This window comes from Empidonax traillii, unplaced genomic scaffold (genome assembly GCF_003031625.1).
Source record: "Empidonax traillii isolate 1590-97213 ecotype Southwest subspecies unplaced genomic scaffold, ASM303162v1 scaffold230:size732421, whole genome shotgun sequence".
Lineage (NCBI taxonomy): Eukaryota > Metazoa > Chordata > Aves > Passeriformes > Tyrannidae > Empidonax > Empidonax traillii.
Window position 1 is genome coordinate 140,814 of NW_020955423.1, and position 20,438 is coordinate 161,251.

At 51.9% G+C, this 20,438-nt stretch overlaps 1 protein-coding gene across 2 annotated transcripts in view; it reads left to right on the plus strand.

Annotated features, from left to right (window-relative positions):
* The first annotated feature begins 4,129 nt into the window (after positions 1–4,129).
* JAM3 (junctional adhesion molecule 3) overlaps positions 4,130–20,438 on the plus strand; it is a 38,762-nt gene continuing 22,453 nt past the window's right edge. For both annotated transcript variants that reach the window (XR_003571686.1, XM_027888065.1), the window contains exon 1: positions 4,130–4,209. Coding sequence is in view for 1 of the 2 variants with exons in the window: in XM_027888065.1 (XP_027743866.1) it covers positions 4,158–4,209 (52 nt within the window). In the remaining variant the exon portion in view is untranslated. The remainder of the gene's footprint in view (positions 4,210–20,438) is intronic.

Below are 20,438 nucleotides of genomic sequence, written 5' to 3' on the forward strand. Positions count from 1 at the left end.
CCCTGGGAGGGAGACGAGATTAGGAGCAACTCAGCCTCACACATACAAATGGTTCAAAATAGATGAGCATATGCCTGAGCAGTGAACCAGGGGGAAATGATGGGGCTGGTGTAGGAGTGGGGTCATGGTCTGTGACACCACGGAATCAACAGCTTGTCTAGACTGCAGCAGACAAAAAAAGAGATGCTGTCTTCAGCTAGGAGTGAGAGGCACTGTGGCACCAGGCCATCCATAAAAAGCTGCCCGAGCAGCAGAAGTGGTGTGAAAGAGGGATGGACACAGGCCAGATACCTGCATCTCTTTGCAGAGCTGCTGAGAATCAGCTGGGTAAATGGCATATCTGTAAAGGGCCTTGAGATCCTGAGATCAGCAGTGATATGTATCAGTGCATACCTGCAGAGCCTAAAGTGAGTCTAAAAACTCTCCAAGACAGGCAAGACTTTGCTTCCAAACAGGAGAGGTCCTGTCCCCACAAAGGGGGACCAGCCCCTTTCAGCTCTGGGTGGGATACAGCTCCTGCTCACCCCAGTGCAGCTCTGGGGAGACCTTCCCTCTCTGATGGCTGATTCTGTCACCAATCACCTACATCACCCATGACCTTCCCTCTGGCACACACAAAGGTGGCTCCAGAGACGCTTCAGATCCTCTAACAAAACTGTGTCTGCTGGCATTTGCCCCCTGAGTGGTCCAGAACCCCTCTCTTTCATGTAAAGAAGTTTTCTCTTTAGGAGCAGGTTCCCTCCAGTGCTTCTACCCTCCCACCAGGGCAGCACAACCATCTCCCACCTCTGAGAGCAGCCAAACCCTCGCTCTGGCGGAGGTTTCTGCCAGGACCTCCTTCTTCCCAGGCCAGCAGACCGGCCTGCCACAATCACAGCATCAAAGTTAAGGAGGTCTGGAGCGAACCTGCTCCTGGGGAAGGTCCAGATGGACAGCCCTGAGGACTCAGACAGGCTGCTCCTCCACATGCAAGGTATGGCACAGCTCTCTGGCAGAGTCCCTTGGAGCCCCGATGCCTCAGATAATCACATTCCTGCCTGCCATGTGGATTGCTGTTGAAAACTCATCGTGACAGGCACAGCCTGTTATTACAGGTCTGAGCAGCTTCTCCCCAGCAGGGCTTGAACCTCAGTTTGGGCCTCCAGGCATTACAAGCATCAAAAGGATCCATTTTCTCTGAGTCGCCTTCAGCTGCTTCCAGATCCAAATACCTGGTGTACAACACGCTCCATGGAACCTTCAGAAATCCCTAAGGTGGTTTTTTTCCCAATTTATTCCTTGGCTACCTTCCTTTTGTTCTTACAAGTGCCAGGAGCAAGGTCCTACTGCCTTATTCTGCACCTCTCCACTGCCTGTGCTTGGGCCAGGTCATGCAGCACTTGGTTCTCCATCACTCCCCACCACAGGCCTTCCTGGAGCTTGGGAAGACTCCCTGTGATCCCTCCCTATCATCCTGCAGATTCTTCTTGCTTTGAGCATGGACTGGAATCTCTTTAGAGAACAAAGAAATCATAGGAAGAAGCAGGTTTATGCTGCCTCTCTTTGTGGCTGAATAGACCCCTGCCCTACACAGGGCTGCTCTTGGAGTGTAATTTATTCCAGTGACTTGTTTGACCATTAAATAATGAAATGGGAGCTCTGTTTGCATGTGAAAATCCATGTTTTACAGTGCAGCCCTTTGCCATCCCAGCTTGGTGGGCGCTGCAATTCTTGTATAATATTTATTGTGACTCCTTGAGCTGGTTGAGTTCCACGTTTCAAATGGCAGAATAAAAGGCAGAACCTGGCCGCAATGAAACCACGGGGGCAGCACAGAAAGAGGAGCTGGCACAAGCTGTATCTGCCTGAGACAAGCAATTGGCACGTCTGTCCGGTGTGGGATGGATATCCAGGGTGATGCTCAGTGTTTCATGCCCTGGTGTTATCCATGAAGGTTATATCTGCTTGGCCAGTTGACTCCAAACCTGGCCTCTGTCTGCATTGATTATTCACAAACATACCCTCAACACATGCCTAGGCCAAGCTCCAGCAGCCTGAAGAGGGAAATCAAGGCTTAGAGAAGCTCCTCAGTGTAGATGCAGCTCCCCCTCGAGTGGCCCAGATGGCCTGGGGAAGCCAGCACACCACAGCACAGTCCTCCTGTGCCTCTCCCAGCGTGGGCTCATCCCCAGTCACAGCATCACAGAATGGTTTGGGTTGGAAGGGATCTCAAAGACCAGCAGATTCCACCCCCCCTGCCATGGGCAGGGACACCTTCCCCTGCACCAGGTTAATCCAAGCACCATCCAAACTGAAATAATTTTCTTTTTTTCTGCAGCTTGGGGAGGACAGCCCAGCTAGAGACCTCCCATCCTTCCTCGTCTCCTCTGTCTCATCTCTGCTCTTCCCTGATCAAGCTGCTGCTGGAAGTTAAAGTGGATCTTGACACCTCAGTGATTGCACTTTATAGCTGATTATATTCTCTGTCATCACATTTTACATCTCCTGTCAGGGCAGTCCAAACGGACTGTGTTAAAATGATTCCTTACTCAACAGAGACCCAGCCCAGCCAGCCCCAGAGCCAGGCTTTAAGCCATACAGTCTTATTAGGTGATTTCTTCCCCTTCATCCCCGGGGGAATGTCCCATCTGGCCATTAGAACTGATGAGACTCCCTGTATTAATTTCACCGGGCTCAGATCAGCCCTTTAAATCTACTCATTAGCATCTTGAGTTAGATCTGCTGCGTTATCGAGTTAAATACATTTTTACATCCCTTAATTTCTGCCAGCTCTCCCGAGCTGGTTTACAGACCAGAGGAGAGCTTGGCTTTCATTCCAGCTGCTTGATCTTCAACAGCTTCTTAATTACATCCTCATCAGACACTACTGACAGCCAGTGACGCATGAGCCAGCATTAACCCAGGCAGACTCGCTGAATTTGAGGCGACTGTCCCATGCTGATAATTTTTGCTCCTTTCTGTTAATCAAAGGAAAAAGTCCTGGGGCCCTTTTGAGGGATGGTCTCTGTGCAAAGCCGGTTTTCAGGGCAGAATCACTTGGCTGTGTCAGAAAGAATTTGGTCCAGGACTGAGGGAAGGTGTTCGTGCCCATTACAGGGGGTTGGAACCGGGAAAGATGTCCCTGCCCGTGGCAGGGAGTTGGAACGAGATGATCCCTAAAGTCCCTTCCAACCCAAACCGTCCTGTGATTCTATGACTCAGGAAGCTCCTCAAGAGCAGCACTCTCCCCTCGGCTGCTTGTTTGTGTTTCTGGTTTACTTTAAACTGTTGAAAGTTTACAGGGAAATTCACCGTTCGATGTGAGTTGGTTTTTAAGGGAAAACGATCAGAAAAATCACTCTTTAGGGGCTCTTGTTAAATACAGGAGGGAAACACCCACTTCAGAGCAAAACTTGGATGGGTTTTAAAACCGAAACCTTGCCTTCAAGCTAACTTCAATTCAAAACCACTTTTAAGTTCTCCTAGCGCCTTACTCGGGGCGAGTTTCCTTCTCTCCACGGCGCTCAACCAGCGGTCGCGACCGGCTCCTCTCCCCACCCGCCGGGGGTCCCCCTGCAGGGATCATCCCCTCTCCCGGCGTCCCACTGCCGGGATCATCCCCTCTCCCCACCCGCCGGGGGTCCCACGGGGGTCCCATTGCTGGGATCATCCCCTCTCCCCACCCGCCGAGGGTCTCACCACCAGGATCATCCCCTTTCCCCAACTCCCGGGGGTCGCACAGGAGTCCCATTGCCGGGACCGCTCCTCACCCCTCCGAGAGTGTCCCGATCGGGATCATCCCCTCTCCCCACCCGCGGGGATCATCGCGCTGCAGGAATCATTCCTTCTCCCCGTTCCCCGGGGGTTCCACGGGGGTCCCACTGCCCGGCATCATCCCTTCTCCCGGCGTCCCTCTGCCGGGATCATCCCCTCTCCCGGCATCCCTCCCCCGGGATGTTCCCCTCTCCCCACCCGCTCACCGCGGGTCCCACCCCGTGTCCCCACGCCTCTCCGCCCCTCCGGGGGTGCGGTGGGCGCGGTGGGTGGGGTTGGGTGTCCCCCCCGGGGCCGGTCCCGCCCCCCGGGCCGGTCCCCCCGCGGTGCCCGGGCCGGGCGCGCTCCCCCCGCCCGCGGTCCCGGGCATTGCGCAGGCTCGGCTCGGCTCCGCACACCCCATCATGGCGCTGCGGCGGCCGGAGCTGCTCCGGCTCCTGCTCCTGCCCCTGCTCGGTGAGTACCGCCCGCCCCAGCTCCCCCCCCGGCACCGCCCGGGCACGGCCCCGACACCCGCGGACCGCCGCGCCCGCGCCCCGGCCAGGGGGATGCGCTGCCCTCGTCCCCGTCCCGGCGAAAGGGAGGAGGGATGCGCTGCCTCCCGTCCCCATCCCGGGAAACAGAGGGAGGAGAGGTGCCTTACCACCGTCCCGATCCCAGAGAAAAACAGGAGGGATGCGCTGCCCCCGTCCCCATCCCGGGGAAACAGAGGGAGGAGGGATGCGCTGCCCCCTGTCCCCATCCCGGGGAAACGGACTGGCTGCCCCAGTCCCCATCCCGGAGTAATAGAAGGAGGAGAGATGCGTTGCCACCGTCCCGATCCCGGAGAAAGAGAGGGAGAAAGGATGCGCTGCCCCGGCCGCGATCCCAGGGAAGGGAGGGAGGAGGGATGTGCTACCCAAGTCGCGGTCCCGGGGAAGGGATGCGCTGCCCCGATCGCTATCCTGGGAAAAGGGGGAGATGCACTGCCCTGATCGCATCCCGGGGAAGGGGAGGGAAGGGATGCGCTGCCCCGGCTCCGTACGGGGCTAAGTGCGGGGAAGGATGCGCTGCCCCGACCCTCGCCCCGGGGAGGGCAGGGATACTCTGCTCTCGCCCCGGGGGGATGCGGGAGCCGCCGGGATAGGGGACGGGAAGGGGCTGGCCAGCACCAAGGACGCGCCGGGAGCGTGGTGCTTCAGGGACTGTGGGACACACACACACACGCGACAAGGGGGGGAAACATCCAAAAACCCAGCTCAGCAAGGAGCGGGTCCAGGGCTGAGGGTGCCAGGAATGTGCAGGCTCGGCAGGCAGGCAGGGCGGACACTAGTGCCTATTCAAGACCAGGCACAGGCGCCTATTGTTCAGGGGGCCCCGCATGAATGTTTGCAGTTTTAATTGCAAAAACATTTGCTAATTCCGCTCAGGAATGAATTTGGGCTCATTTGTTGTCTGGCTATTAATAGCTGGGGGGGATGAGGAGGGGGACAGCAGCCGGTGGGCTCGCGTGTCCCTCCGCTCTGTCCGCCCAGATGGCAGGAGGAGAAGATGGGATGGAGTGGGGTTGGGCTGACAACCAGCCCCTGAGTACCAAAATACACCCATGACCGTCTACAGACTCCCCAGGAACTGTTTTGGGTCAACTCAAGGCTGAAGTGTGTCTAAATATTTCAAACAGTTTACCTAAGGACAAAAAACAATTCTCCAAACGGAGCCTCTCTGGGCCTCAAATAAAGTGAGGTTTGGGCACTGTTTACTAAAACAGTCGGTGGAGGGGCGAGGAGATGACTGTGACACTCATCTGCAGCGAGGAGATGGTTGTCACGCGCCCCAGGGTCTGGTGCTCATTTGCTTTACTGTGGTTTGGAGCAGAAGCGGTTTCAGTGGGAGAAGTCGGGAGTGCCTGATCCTGGAGCATCACACAGTTCTCTCCAGGTGCTAACTCTGGATTCGGCTTCTCCCTTTGAATGGGAAAAATGTCAGGCTTAGCACAGCTTTTCCTCACAGCTGCAGGGTAGAAAGGTGCCCCGTTTCCTTCCTCTGTTACGCTCACGTGTCCTGTTGAATCCAGCCTAGAAACTTTCCTTGAATCCTGGAAAAAAACTACAGATATTTCTGCATTTCTTTAGAGAAACAATAGTTGCTAAAAACCAGCCAAAGACCACTAGTTTCACTCCTCTGCCTGAAAACATTTATCTGGTGAGTAAACCAAGCGGGGCAACAGGCTTTGCTTTCCATTAAATTCAAATGGATTATGGCCAAATCGAAGTGCCTCATCCTGTATTGATTTCCAGTAATTTTTAAATTTGGGCTCATCAGTCCCAAAGAGTGGGCAAAAAGGAGGCTGAGAATAAAAAAGTTTGTTCCATTACACTTGACTTGAGGTACTGGGGGCACCCCATTGAGTCAGGGTTACACTGTCAGCAGTGTGTAAAATTAAACGTACTAGAGACTGCGGGGCTGGTGCTGGATGGTGGGATGGGAGCGTGACTGGAAGGATGTGTTCGTGCCAACTGACTACTTGGTGGGGGGAAAAAAGAAGGCATGAACAGAAGCAGTCAAAGCTCCCAAGATGCTGAGATCCCAAGCTGTCAAACTCTGACCTGCTCTAGACTATGAGCTGCTGCTTTGACTCCAAAGTGTTTTGTGAGCTGGGGTTGCCTCCTCCCGTGTGTTATTGCCAGAACAAACCCTGTTCTTGATAGTGGCCTTAAAACATTGCCATGAAATGGGAACCAGTGAAGCATGGAGCATTCAGTGCATTCCCAGCTCTAGGCACTAAAAGCATCTAAAGATTCTGCACATCAGGGAAATGCCACGGTCGTAATTAAAGCAGTGGAAGCTCTCGGTGGCAGGGATGGAAAGTGGGGCTTCCAGCTGATATCAGTGCTGTGCCCTACCTTGGGGGTCTCCTGTTGCCACCTTCCCTGTGGAAACAAATACTTGGATTTTGAGGATTTCACGGGCTGTGGAGACCTTCCCCAAACTCTCAAGTATTTCCTACTGAAAGCAAAACGTGCTGATGCTTTACAGCCCTTGTTGGGGGGATCCGGCGAGTCCCGGGCACATTTCAGTTTTAAAGCTCATTACGTTCAAATCTCCTTTCGATTTAATTCTGAGGGTTCGGTAATATGTTGGATTTCGCAAAAGGCTTTTTGAAATCTATGGAGTAGAAGTTCTCATTTCCTTTTTTTTTTTTTTTTTTTTTTTTTTTTTAATATATGAAGTCCATCTGTCCCAGCCACCAACAACTGTTCCGAGTCAGCTGTCAGTGCCAAGAATCACTCGCTGGAAATGTTGTTAGCTCTCTTGCAGTGATGAAAAGTTGCTTGTTGGTATTTTCTGATGGGAAGTATTTGCAGCATTGCTTTCTTTTCAACAGGCAGTAAAAAAAAAAGTCGGGACAAACAGCTTTGAGAGCCCTGCCAAAATCAGATGCTTAATAACATCTTCAAAAAAATTCCTGGGAAGGGCTTGGTGTTCCTATTTGGGTAAGCAGTATCTGGCATGGCCACCAAAGAGTAGTTGGATGCACATCTCCTTTACAGCTGTTGACAAAAGAACGTGACACCAGCACATTCCCTCTTGCCCTGAATACTTCTGACAATTACTTGGTTGACGTTGGTTCAGAGAGTAAAATGTGTTTTCTTTACTGAGGAGAAAGTGCTGTGGACTGAGATGTTGCTCTGCTCGTGAACTCGGGTTCTTTTGCTGTTTATTTTCACTGTACAAGTTGAATTCTGGGTCTCTTGGCCCCGCTGCAGCTGTTTTTCAATTATCTGTCCTCACACTGAGGATTTGCACCAGGGACATGCGTTGAGTTGCCAGAAAATCACCTAAACAAGTAAATAAAGTGGAATGAGCCGCTGCATTTAGCTCCAGAAACAAGGGCAAGAGCTGCTCTGCGTGAGGGCTGTGCCAGTTTGCCCCTAACTTTAGTCATCTCCAAAGGGCAAAGCGATGACTAGCCCCCACTTGCTCCTGCTTTCCTCGCAGCTTGCTCGGATTATTATTTAAGTTTCTCTTGCAAATTGGGCTGGCTGCTCTCTCATCCTCTGCCATGAGTGTTTGTGTGTTGAAGCAGAACTGGCCTCCCAGTTGTATATTTAGAGCTAATGCTTCACAGTTGATTGCATCAAGCCCTGATGATCCGGAGAAGGTTCGTGAACTCCTTACTGAGCCAGCCTGAAGTGGTGGGAGGGAGTTAGGAACGGGAAAGATTTCCACAGGCCAACAGGATCCTGAGTCCTCAAGAGTCCTTGTCTACAAAACAAGAGTGAGTGTTGCCCCTCAACAAGATAAAACCAAACTGCTCTGTGCAGAAAGCCGGTGGCCTGCTTGGAAACTGCTGTTTACATAAAAAAAAAAAAGAGATGAATTCGAGATTATAAAACTAATTAGGATAATTACATTCTCAATCTGGCTTCTCCATCGACTGGAATATGAACTGCACCATCTTTTCCCGATTGATAAGGGCTGGTTACGTTCCCCCTGAACCCCCAGGGAGTATCATGTTTTTATGAGACAAGGGATCAACACCAGAATCACCCACTGAGCGTCAGATCCGTGCAGTGGAGGAGTGAGGGTGTGTGCTGGAAATCCCAGCGCTTCGCTGAGTCAGGACACGGCCCAGCAGCCAGCTAATGGCTTTAATTGCACTGATGAACGTTCTGGACGCGGGCTGAAATTTCACCCAAAGGGCCTGGATTGCTGTTGGGTGCAGTTCTGGCAATTGCTGTGCTTGGGGCAGAGGAAATACCTGCTGGGTCACGGTTCTCGAACTCCCTGCTGGAAACGGGAGGTTTCAATTTCAGAAAAATAAATAGTAACATGAAAACTGAACTTTTTTTTGGCTGGAAAGCTCGGGTCGTTGTTTGCTCATGGCCCTTCAGAGCGCTCACACCCACAGTGAAAAAAAACCCCCTGAGATGAGAGGTGTTGTTTGGAGAGTTTAATTCTTTATTTTTTTGGTAAAGACTTACCAAAACGCATCTACGGGGAACAGGACAGCGAGGCACTCCATGGACTTCACCAGAACCTTGGTCTCAGGAGTAACCTACTCCTCACAAGCTTTTGCTTCTCATTTTAGAGGTCAAGCAGCTTCCTCAGGGAATAAAGGTTGAGGGAGGTGCATATTAGAGATGTTTCCTGCACAGGAATGGCCAGCTGAGGTCCTGTTATCACTTGGGTTGCCTTCCTGCATTTCCTACTCTAAGGAAGCTTTGTGTGTCTCCTGTGCAGGAGCTCAGCTGTCCAGCACAAGGCTTGGGAGAGGGCAACACCAAGACAGCTGCAGAGCAGGGCTGGTGTCCTGTTCTTTAGAGCAGCATCCTAAGCCAGGCCTTCAAATGTCTCAGAAAAAAAAAAAAACAACATGTAAAAAAAAAAAAAAAAAGAGAGGTCTAGAGAGGCTGTTCCTCTGCAGATCTTCAAGCTCCTTCTCTGCTCTGTTGGGTGTTGAAGGAAGTTGCTTTTGGTGCCTGTTCCAAACCAGAAAGCCGGCAGAGGAAAGAGCAGCAGAAGGCAGAAGCATAGCTTATAAATGGCAGTTGGCAAAAAAAAGATGAAATAAATAAAAAAAAAATAAATTAAAACAAATCATCTCTGCAATTTCCACTGCTCCTGAGAGCACAGTTGGGGCAGATTCCCATGAACTCACCTGTAAACTGCTGAGAGCTGTCAAATAGGAGTCCACTCAACGCTGGGCTGACATTACCTAATTAAAAAGAAACTAAGCCACGTACATGTTGTAACCTGACAGCCCACAGGTACTTTAGATAAGCTCAGAAAATTAATGGGAATTGTTCTGTCATGCGAGAATCCCTTGTCACTATAAATAATACAAGGTATTGGGTCCTGTGGTGCCCTCATGGGATGGAGCACGGGGCTTAACACAGAGTTGGTTGCAAGGGGAAATGAAGGGTTTTCAGAGCAGCAATAGGTGAAATTAAATTGTGTTCAGATAATGCCCAAGGTTTTCTTTTTTTTTTTTTTTTAAGTCATAAATCCTAGGGATTTCAGAGTTAAAGCCAGAACACGCTCTAACCTCCTCCCTTCAATGTACCTGATTATTACAACACAAATGTAAGATCAGTGGGTTTTTAAGAGTCCTCTTAATTCAGTTGAGCACAGCTGGCTCATGTACAGACACTCAGCTTTAAAACTGCAACGTGCCAGGGACTTACTATATCTTTGGCATGAGGCTAAAAGGCAGCAGTTGATGATGTTCAGCAGTATTTTAAGATTTTTTTTTTTTTTTTAATCACGCTATTAAAAATATATTTTGGTGGCCTAGGTAAGATTTTCTGCTGAGCTGGAGAAATCCACTGAAATCTAAGGGGATTTGTTCCAATTACTAGGCTGGGTTTCTAATGCCCATGACCTCTGGTGAAAATCCCTGCCTTAATAAACTTTGGGCAATTTCTTATATAAGTGGCCAGCATTTTGCAGAGAGGAGGCAGATTGGGACACTTTCAGGCCCTGTTTTGAAGGGTGGAAGTGTAATACTTATAAAAATTCACGCCTGTTGAAAGCATCTGACTTCCCTGCTCGCTCCCCCTGCTCGAGACACCCAATTCCCTTGCCATTTTTGACAGTCTTGCCCCGTGTATCTCAAGTTGCACAGCCACGAAGTCCTTCAGCGGTTGCTGAAGGAGCACAAAAAAAATTCCACATGCCCAAAGCAAGCCAGGAGCTGTGTTTCATTAGCAATACAGAATAAGGCTGGCAAGCAAGGTCATGGAGGAGAGCTGTTTTGAGAGCCAAGCTTACCTTTCAACAGAGAAATAGTGCTCTGCACAGCAGTCCTGCTTTTTATTCCCAGCAGAAAGGTTCCTGCCACTTCTCATCTCTCCAGGGCGGCTCCAGCGTTCTCTGAGACCTCGAGTGGAGGTGGTTGCACAGCAGAGGGCTTAATGATTTTGTCTGCATGTAAATGTACGGGGCTCTGCTTGATCTTTCAGCCCAAAATCACCCGTGGAGACGGTATTTTTGTTTTGCTGGGATGTTATCCCTGGAAAACACAGGTTTTAATGGATGTTACCGCTGTTCCCCTGCATTATGGTAGCACGCAATGGTTTCTGCACGCAGGGCTGTTTGCTGGGTGCTGCCAAAAAACAAACAACAACAACAAAAAAAAGAAAACAAAGGAAAGAAAAAGCAAAAACCCTGTACCAATTTGTGTCCTCTCTCAATGAGAGCTCCCCAGAAGATTAATTCATGGTGCTGCCATAAAGATGAGCAGCGTTCCTTGGGGAACGGGATGGTAATGGCTGCGTGAGCTTGAATCACAGCAGTGGAAAGAACCCCAGTGTCCACAGCAGCTCTTCCACGGACCCCAGGGTCCATTAAGGAGATTGTTGCCTGCTAATGGACTTCCTCCCGAGGCTCTGGCTGCTAACACTCTCCTGAATGATTTCCGGGAGCCCACACGGCAGGGAAGGTGTTGCAGAGCCCTGCAGCTCTTGCTGCTTCTGTGAAATAGCTTTTACCCCCTCAGAGGAACTTATCAGCAGCTATTTTTAATACACACTTAAATCTTTGCTTTAATCTCATTCTTCTGTATTGATCTCTGCAGAAGCTCAAAGATAAATAGTTCTTTATAAACCCACCACGTTGTTTGGGGTTGGTTATTTTTAGAGCCTGGAAAACATCTGCTCTGTGGTAGTGAGGGCATCTTGGAAAGGGAAGTCCCAGCTCTGTGCTCTGGACCCCTGGACCAGCCCTGACTTTCCCAGCCTGTGGGAGTCCCTGGTCCTTGGGGGAGTGGGTTGTTGAGGTGTTTAGGTACCAACAGCCAGGATGGGAGGAGTAAAACATAACCCTCTAGTGGAGTGATTGCCCTGTGCTTCGCTGGCAGGACTGGACACATGTGCCACAAAACAGGTTGGCTTCACCCACCATGGATCTCCCTGATGATGTAGAGGCTCCTACAGCAGAGGAGGTGCTGGTTTCCCTCCCTCTTTGGTCTTGGCTGCTCTGCTGAGGTTGCACATTCATGGGGCTGGGCTGGTTTCTCAGGGAGCAGGGAGGCAGTGGCTTATCTCCTGTCTTGGGCAGGAGCAAACAGCTCTTAGTTGGCTACAGCCTGGTGGAGTTGCCTCTGAACTGGTGATGTGGAGATGAAAGGCAGAGCGCCTTGTAATCACCTCCCGATCCTCATGGGCTCTCTCCCTCAAGCAGAACGGGCTGTTTGAGTTGGTAAGCATCCTTATGGAGCTGGTGTTTTCCCTTTATTTTGGCCAGTTTTCAAGATCCCATAAATAGCAGGGCAGTGTGGAGCTCTGCCTGCCGGAGCTGCCTCGTGCGTGCTGGAGGGGAGGTTAAGCCGGGTACTGTCTCTCCCTCTTCCATCAGAAATCCTCTGGTGGGCCTGGCCACCACACAGCTGTCCTCACCCATGGGCACCACGTGCTCTCCCACACCACAGGGCAAGATAAGCCCTTTGAAGTCTGTGCTGGGGCTGGCAGCAGCTTCTGAGGCACCCGGGGACCCCCCTTCTTCACTTGCCAACTGCTCCTTGAGTTCCCCAAGCCAACAGCTGAGCTCCGACCAGGGCTGATCAGTCTGTGGGGCTGGAGCACTGGGGCCTTGCCAGGGGACAGAAGGGACTCCAGATTCCGGTTTATTTGTGATGCTCCATCAGCGTGGGAGGATTTGGGGGCACCGACACGGTGCCAAGGCGTGATTGTTGCCCACGAGCATCCCGCTGTCGGTCCACAATAGGGATTGTTCTCCTCGCCTGGGCAGGCTCCTGGTGTTCTGCTGCAGGCTCCTTGATCCTCCTCTCTCTGCAAATATTTGGAACAGATCCTGTTTGGCTGTTTTGACAGTTTGACTCAGCTATTAAACGACAAAGGCAAGCTGGGCCCAGGTTCACCGTGATTACAAGTAGCTCTACAAAGAGGGGAGATGAGGGTCAAATTCAGACACGGTGCTCTGGGGGAGAGGTCCTGGCCTCAGTGTGGAGAGCTGGAGCTGGGTTGCATGCAGCAGTTGTGCCTGCAGCATTCGAGGGGATCTCCTTCTTGGCTGTGACACTTGCACAGTCCCGAGGAGAGTGTGTTTTTGGAGTGACAAATATGTCATCATTCTGGCTGCTTACAATATTTCCCAAGAGCTTTTCAATTCCTGGCTCGTCCTCGGTCACTTCTGAGGCACACGTGCCACACATCTCACATCTGTCACTCAGCTTCACCACGTTCTGGATGTGAGACAAAGCCTATCTTTGCCACAAAGGCTTCCCTCTTGCCAGCTTCCTTTTGGTGTCTGTGTCCCTCAGTGAGAAGCAGGAACTCCTTCAAAGAAATGCAAGGAAGCCCATTTGCAGAATTTACGGCTGCCTCCCCCAGCCTTGAGTGTCCTCCTCTTTAGGAGCAAGCTGTTAAACATGTTCTTAAGTGGGAGGATAAGTGGTGTTGTGACCCTTTCATCTTCTGGCTCAGAGCAGGCTGGAGATAACTGATAAGGGGATGACAGGGAGGAAGATGCATAGGCACCTTTGGATTTAATTCCTACTTTGCAAGGCAGTCTCGAAAGCGCATCTCTGGTGGGAACACAGGCTGGTAAAATAAAGCTGGTCCTTCCCTTCTCAGCATATGTCTTTCCCTCATGTCTCTGAGGCAGATCCTCTGTGTGTGCCAGCAGAGCTGGTGCGGAAGGAGCTGGGTTCTCCATTTCTGAGCCCTCCTTCTGCTGCTGACATTCGAGGGACTTGGCTTGGCTTGTCTCTAGACACTGTTTCGGCTGGTGATTTCATTCCCACATTCCCCATTTTTTTTTTTTTTTCTTTTGCAGATTTGAGCTGTGCTTTAAACAGAGCTGCATTTGCAGCCTCACACGTGATGGGCCAGGATGCATTCCTGGACGAGGGGCTGTGGGACAGCACCCATCGGCTTCACGTGGGTGGGAGTCTTCAGATCACTCCTGAACAGGCTGTGCATTCAGTTCCAGAATTCCTGCTTTAGTCCCCTGTCTGCTGGCTGAAACAGGTGGCAAGCACATGCCTGTAAGGGTCTGTGCTGGGGGTGGTCTTCAAGGTCAGCTGTATCCTGCCCACATTCCTGCTGGGTCCCTCCACCTCATCCTCCGGCCTAGCCGGCTCTGGGACACCCAGCCCAGAGGTTCCTGACCACAAACACGCACGGACTGTTGGGCAGAAACCACCTGAAAGTGGTGTTTGTGCTGCCCAAGCCTGGCCCAGCCTGCTGAGCGTTCCTCCAAGGGGAAGGGGGAAACTGGGTTGGGGCATGACGGGTCAAAAATTCACCACTGCCTCCGGGGCACTCATACTGAGCATCCCACACCTTGGGGTGGGGGGAGGCACCTCCAGTGTGTGGCAGGAGAGGCTTCTTCCACAGTGGGACACTCCACAGTCTCTGCTGGTGGCAGTGGTGGCTGTGCAGGTGGAGCTGGTGAGCTCCTGGACACGCCAGAGCTGGGGGCAGAGGTAAAAGCTGAGCTGCTTGAGTCAGGGAGCTCTTTGGCAGGGTTTTGGCACAGTCTGCAGGCAGATCCAGAGGAGACAGCGCCCAGTGCACTGAGAAGCCCACATCCAGGTGCTGCTGTTGAGGGGGCTTCAAAGGAGCCCTTCTTGGTGCCAGGCTTTTCCAAGTGCCTGATGCTGCTGTGTTATCCGAGGCTTCTGCTCCCAGCCCAGGCCTTTCACAGACGAGGCTACAAACCTTCCCACGGCAAACCCCATCTATCTGCCCCACGAGCTTTCTCTGGGGAGCTGCTGCAGCTCAGCAGGGCTGGCTTTGCCACCCCAGAGCTCTGAAGTGTGAGCAGAGGCCGCAGCTCCCTCTCGGATCAGCCCCCAGAGCCTCTGCACCTCTGCTGTTACTCAGCACTTTTCTCTGACAGGGAATTAAGTAGGATTTCTAGGTCATTGTGGGCCTGTCAGGAGGAATCGTCTCCTGTAGACCTCATTATCAAGGCTCTTTCTGCAATGCCAGACTTCAGAACAATTGCAGACTGGTTCCCTAAACACTGACTAATGAGACAGAGCTGTTAGCAGCAGTTTGCTAAATAAAGGCTGTTTCTGCCTGAGACAGAATAAAGCCAGACGGGATTTTCTTAGCTGTCTCTCACACAGGAGGTATTTCAAAGGACCCTGATTAAAATAATGAGCTAGATGTTGCTCTTGTGGTGGCTGCACTGGGTCAGTGCTTGATGCTCGTGCCAGATGCTCCCCCACAGCAGTGGCTTCAAGTAACTTGTGCTCAAGGAACCTAAAAACCTCTCCAGCTCCTTTGGTTTCAAGGTATTTCGAGGGTTTACCTGAGCTCCTGTGCCTTGGCCCTGCTGTGCTAGTGGCTCTTGGTGGTCAAGCTGACCTTGGGTGCCACAGGAAGGTATTTTCTGATCTCCAGGTTGTAGCAGAGCTTGCCCAGCATTCACGCAGGTGGGTTTGGAATGGCAAGGGATCCAGCACTCAGAACAGGAGGGACAAGTGGGACAAGTGTATGGCAGCTTTTGAAAGGAGCTGGAGGTTTGCAGCTTGCTGAGGTGAGAGCAGGAGGGTTGTAGCCCCCACCTGGGGAGTGTGAAGCCAGGTAGCTTCTGTTCTTGTTCCTGTAATGAGATTTTTCATCCTGCCTCTCCTCTTACCATCAAAAGGCCCTGGATTAGAGATAAACTCCGAAGGATGATGGGATGGGTCCTTGCCTCTGGCTGGAGCAGGCACAGGAGAGCTGGGGATTATTACCTGGCCAATGTGCAGGTTTGTTTGAAGGGATGCTTTGATGTGGCAATGGGAGTCCATGGAAGGCAAACAGTGTCTAGACAGGTTTTTCCTCACTTACTGTTGTTATCTCTGAAGCAGCAGAAATGTTGCCAAACAGGCTGAATGGCTCCAGAAGCAGAGCTATTTCTAGAAAGACGGAGTGTGGTTTTTCAGGAGAATCCAAAGGAGCTCTCGCTGGATCCTCACTGAACCTCCCGCAGGTGGAACTGCTCCTCTCTGTGCTCCAGACACTGCCTGGATCAGCTGATTGCAGGTAGATGCTCCTAACAGTGAGCAAGCAGAGGTCAAGGAGGTGGCTGGTGGGTTTCCAGGTGAGCTGGCACAGCAGAGAGGTCCAGGAGAGGTGCACTGAGCAGTGCTGTGGCCAGCGGGTCGGGAATCCAGGACAGCAGCCGATTTTGGCAGCAGCACCGTGCTGAAAAAAAGACACCCTTGGTTTGGTAAGTTGGAGGCTGCCAGGACTTGCCCAGCAGAGCTGGCCTGTGTGCCCAGTGACAACTGCAGCCAGTGGTTCAGTGGCACTGGGAGGGAAAGCAAAGGCAGGCTGGGATCGAGAGAGTTGTCACTGGCTGGCAAGCCCTGCTCTCAGCGCTGTCTCAGCTCTGATCTACCATCTCCCCCGGGCTGTTTGGGAGGGGAAGTGGAGGCTGGATTCAAATGCCTATTGTCTGTCCTTCAGCTGGGAGCAGAGCCAGCAGAGAGAGCGGTGCTGGCAGCATCTGATACAGGGGGCAGATGTGAGGGGGAACATACTCATCCGTGAAACGCTGGCGCTGGGATTTTCAAAGGAGCCTCAGAGGTTAAGTGCCATGTGTTGGAATGTGTACATGGAGGTCAGGAGGGGGATCTGGGGCTTCTGGGATTCCTGCAGGGCTTGGGGAAGCTTTTTGAAGGCAGATCTTGCCACTGGGACGAGCCCTGGTGCAGCATCTGTCTGGGTTCCTGCTGTCCTGGGCCCCATTTGTTTAAGCGTGGCCGGGCAAAGCCACACCGTGCCAGGTTTAATCTCACCTGGGGGCCTTCAGGGGTGCTCAGGTGAGCTCAGCCTGGCTCCCCCACTCCTGGAGCCAGCTGCCAACTTCTCCAAGCAGGAGCTGAGAGCAGAGTGTTTCCTGACCCTGCCAAAGGAGGGCTCGGCCACAGGTTTCGAGCCGAGCTGGAAACTTGGCACTGGTGAACGGAGCAGCAAAGAGCCCAGCTTGCTCTTCTGTGTCAGGGCTGGCTTCTGTACTGCTGTGGGGAGTGCAAATATGTTCCCAATCTGTTTGCTTCACTGACATGACTCCAAGACACACAGGGAACAGATACACTGACCAAGAAGGGGCCATTGTTAGAGGGACCTTCCTGACTGTGGCTCTGCTGTGCCTGGCGCTGCTCGACTTCATCCCCGGCATCCAGAGGGCTCGATCCTCCCCGGGGGGATCCCAGCTTGAACTGCACGTTAGCACAGGCAAGCCAGGAGTTTGTTCCTGTTTTACTCAATTTGTCCATCCGTGTGTCCTGATCTGGCCTTCTGATTTCCATGCTGATCTCTATGGCAGGCAGGTATTAAATCAAACTGCAGATAAGAGCAATTACAAGCGTTGCTTGCCTGAGAACCACCCCAGACATCCACTGACACATTGCTAATTGCACCCAGGCAGACAGATAACTCCCTGTGCTGGAGGCTCAGGAGCCAGGGGAGGGAGGGGTGGGCTGATGGACAGGTTGGGATTTTGGCTAAGGAGGGATAAAGGCCCGAAGAAAAGCAGAGAAGAGGAAGGGAGTTACCTCATTTGTTTCCAGCAGCCGAGGCAGGGTTGTCCTCTGAGAGGTATTTCCTTAAGGTTTATACAGTCCGAATTTAGTTGCAACTTTTATGAACAATAAAAGGCTTCCATGGTTTCCCTTGGAGGAACTGGAATGAATCCAAAAAGATTGCAGTGCTGAGAAGCAGATCCTGTTATTAATATCAGCCTAATCGTTTCTTTCCATCTCCTTCCCACCTTTTTTCCCATTCACATTCCTAAAGCCTTCAGCCAAGTTGCCAAGTCCAGTCCACCCCCTTCTTCAGCTGTTTCTGACCCTGCAGGCCAGATTGCAGCATCCCCTGGCTTTTTTAGGGTCTGTGAGGGCATTTAATATACCTGCACCAGGCTGGTGGTGGGGACTGTCCCCCATTCCCCAGGAGAGACCTGGCAGCGTGGCATGAAACCCCCAGAGCTGGCAGGGCAGCGGGGCAGAGCTGAGCTTAACTGGGGACCAGCACGTGCTGCTGGGCCTGTATCTCCCTGGGAAAAGGGCCTCTGACCAGGACTCGACTGGGAGCATTCGGCTGAGAAAATTCTCTGCTAAATATAGCAGCAGATGATGTTTGAAGAGGAAAACAAGTCAGGGTCTGGGAGAAGTTAGTTCCCAGATACGTGGCTAATTCAGCTCCCCCAGGACAAGCAATCTCTTAACCCCTCCATGCCAAGGCTCGTTTCTGCTCTATTAAACAAGCTTGCCTTGGTCAGGAATCCAGGCTGGGACCAACCAGGCTGGGGTTCGTCGTCACTCCTCGCTCTGACACAGCACTGCTCCCCTCCCTCCTCCCCTGCTCATTTATGCCAGCATCTCCCTAATAGCTCTCTCTGTGTCAACGCTTTTCATCTTTATCTGTCTGTGCCTTCGTTTGGGCTCCCTTTAATTCCCCGATGCTCTTCCTAAGAAAATAATCTCCTCTGAACCCTGCGGCGCTTCTCCCCGTGCAGGTTAGCACAGCCTGACGTTAACAAGGTAAGTCTTCTCAGATCTGCTCCTGTGATTCAGGGCTGCCCCCAAAATCACGTCTCCCCAACTCACACATCTCCAGGATGCCTTTTTTTCCTCCCCCCCCCCCAAAGCTGCATCCTTTGTTCTGACGGATTCTCTGCAGGGCTTCAAAGCTGCCTCACAGAGGCAGGGCCCCACCTCTCCAGCCTGGAATGACGGCAGTGGAATCACAGGCTCTTGGTCTCACGCTCATAGGCAGATGTGGATGTTCCCTCAGTGCCTGCAGCCAGCCCCTCGCAGCGTTCATTTGTACGTGTTTTGTGCGGCGCATTAGCGAGACAACTGTGGTTTGCGCCCGGGGCTGGAATTACACATGCACAAAAAAAGGACAAAAATTATACTGTAAAATTGGAGGAAATGTTCTTAAAACGAGAGCTGCTTTCGGTCTTGTCATAAATGATTTCTCTGTGTGCTTGCTCACGCCCTCTCCTGTTCCCTTCTCCAGCCTACTCTTGGCTCTGCTGACTGCTGCTCTCTTCCCAACTCCCATTTTCCACAAGAAGACGACATGGTTGGTCCCCGATAAGCAGAACTTCAGATCCGTGTTCTGCTGGTCAAGCTATAGGCTGGAGGAGAAGGGAGGATCAGGAGATTAGAGTCACAGACAGAGGAATAGAGGATTAGAGGCTAAACCCCTGCAAGTCTCTGTATTGATGGTTGGGACACAGCCAGGCACTCAGGAGCACTGCAAAGCCTGGTGCTGATAGCATATCCTCTTAGTTCCTGTCTTTGCATTTCAGGCAGCTTTTGAGATATGTGTCCTCATCAAAAGCCAGGGTCAGGCAGGTACCAGGCATCCCAGCTCCCAGGGAAGTCAAATACCTGCTGAGATCGAGTCTGTGCATTGGCTGGCGCGGAGCCTGGAAAACGTCACCCTGGCTTATGAGATTCTCAGCAGTCCTGGAGTCAAATTCCCACACAAGACAAAAATAAAGGAACTTGCCCCCTTTTCCCTTTGCAACTCATTCTGTCTCCCTGATCCTGGCCGTAGATCCCTGCCATGTCTAGCTTGACCCCTCTCTGTTCTGGAGACATCCCTCAGCATCTGTGTGCTGCAGGGAGGGTCCTGCTGGAGGGAGGGAGAGGATGGGAGGAGGATCATTGCCCCTGGCTCTTGTGACAGTTATCTGCTGGTTCCCTCCCACTTTGCACTAATTTGGTATCAGCATCTGCCACTCTGGGGAGGAAGGGGACTTGCTGAAGTGAGAAATAACGTGGGATGTGCCTGCATGGCAGTTCTTGGGGCTGGGAAACAATGGAAGGCAAGTGGGAATAGGCAGGAAGGGTTGGTTTGGAATCTGCCCTTTTCAAAAATTCCCACTTCTCTTTGGTACTCACTATCTTTGTTCCTGGGATTTGCTGTTGCAAGGCACTCTCATCTGGTAAACAGGTCACACAGAATGGCACATCCACTGCTGGCTGAGATAGCATGTTCCTTGCTCTTCCTGGCTTTCATTCCTCAGTTTTTTCCTCCAGTGAGCTGGAACTGTACATCCTGAGTTACAGGGGACACTGAGTTTGAAGGGATTGAGGCTCAGCTGAGAAATGTGCAGCGCTTGGACAGATGAAGATGATCATGGGGACAGGTTCCTCGGGGTTCCAGCTGCATCCCCTGAGTTTTCACACCCTAAAGCAGAGGTGGGGCTGAGTTGACCTCCTGGGATCCCCTCATGTGCCATTTTCTGCGACTGCACCGATTTTCATGGTCCTTATTGTCTGTGAGCCAGCCTAGGTTGAAGGTGTAATTACACTGTCCATTTGTTAATGAAAATGCCCAGACCAGTGCTCAGCACAGTGTGACTGGTTTGATACGTTCCTGGTCAAGCAATCTGTATTTCTCATCTGTTTTTTTTTGCCAAAACCACGGTGCAGCTGTAATTAGAAGCTCTCCTGCCTGAAGACCATCCCTCAGAGCCACCCAGCAAGGCCACCTGCCTTTGGTTTTTCCTCCTGGAGAGTCAGCCTAGCGTTGGAAGCCCAAGGCATCTGTGTAAAGGGCTTGACCTCAGAGGCCAGCAAGGCCTAAGAAGTGATCTGGGCAGGCAGGATTTAATGCCCTGGTTAGTGGTATCTAATGCAACACAGAAGCTCCATGCCCTGTTCCCTGTTGCTTACCCAAGGAAAACAAGACTTTCAGTTCAGCCTTATGTTTGTTTGTTTTTGT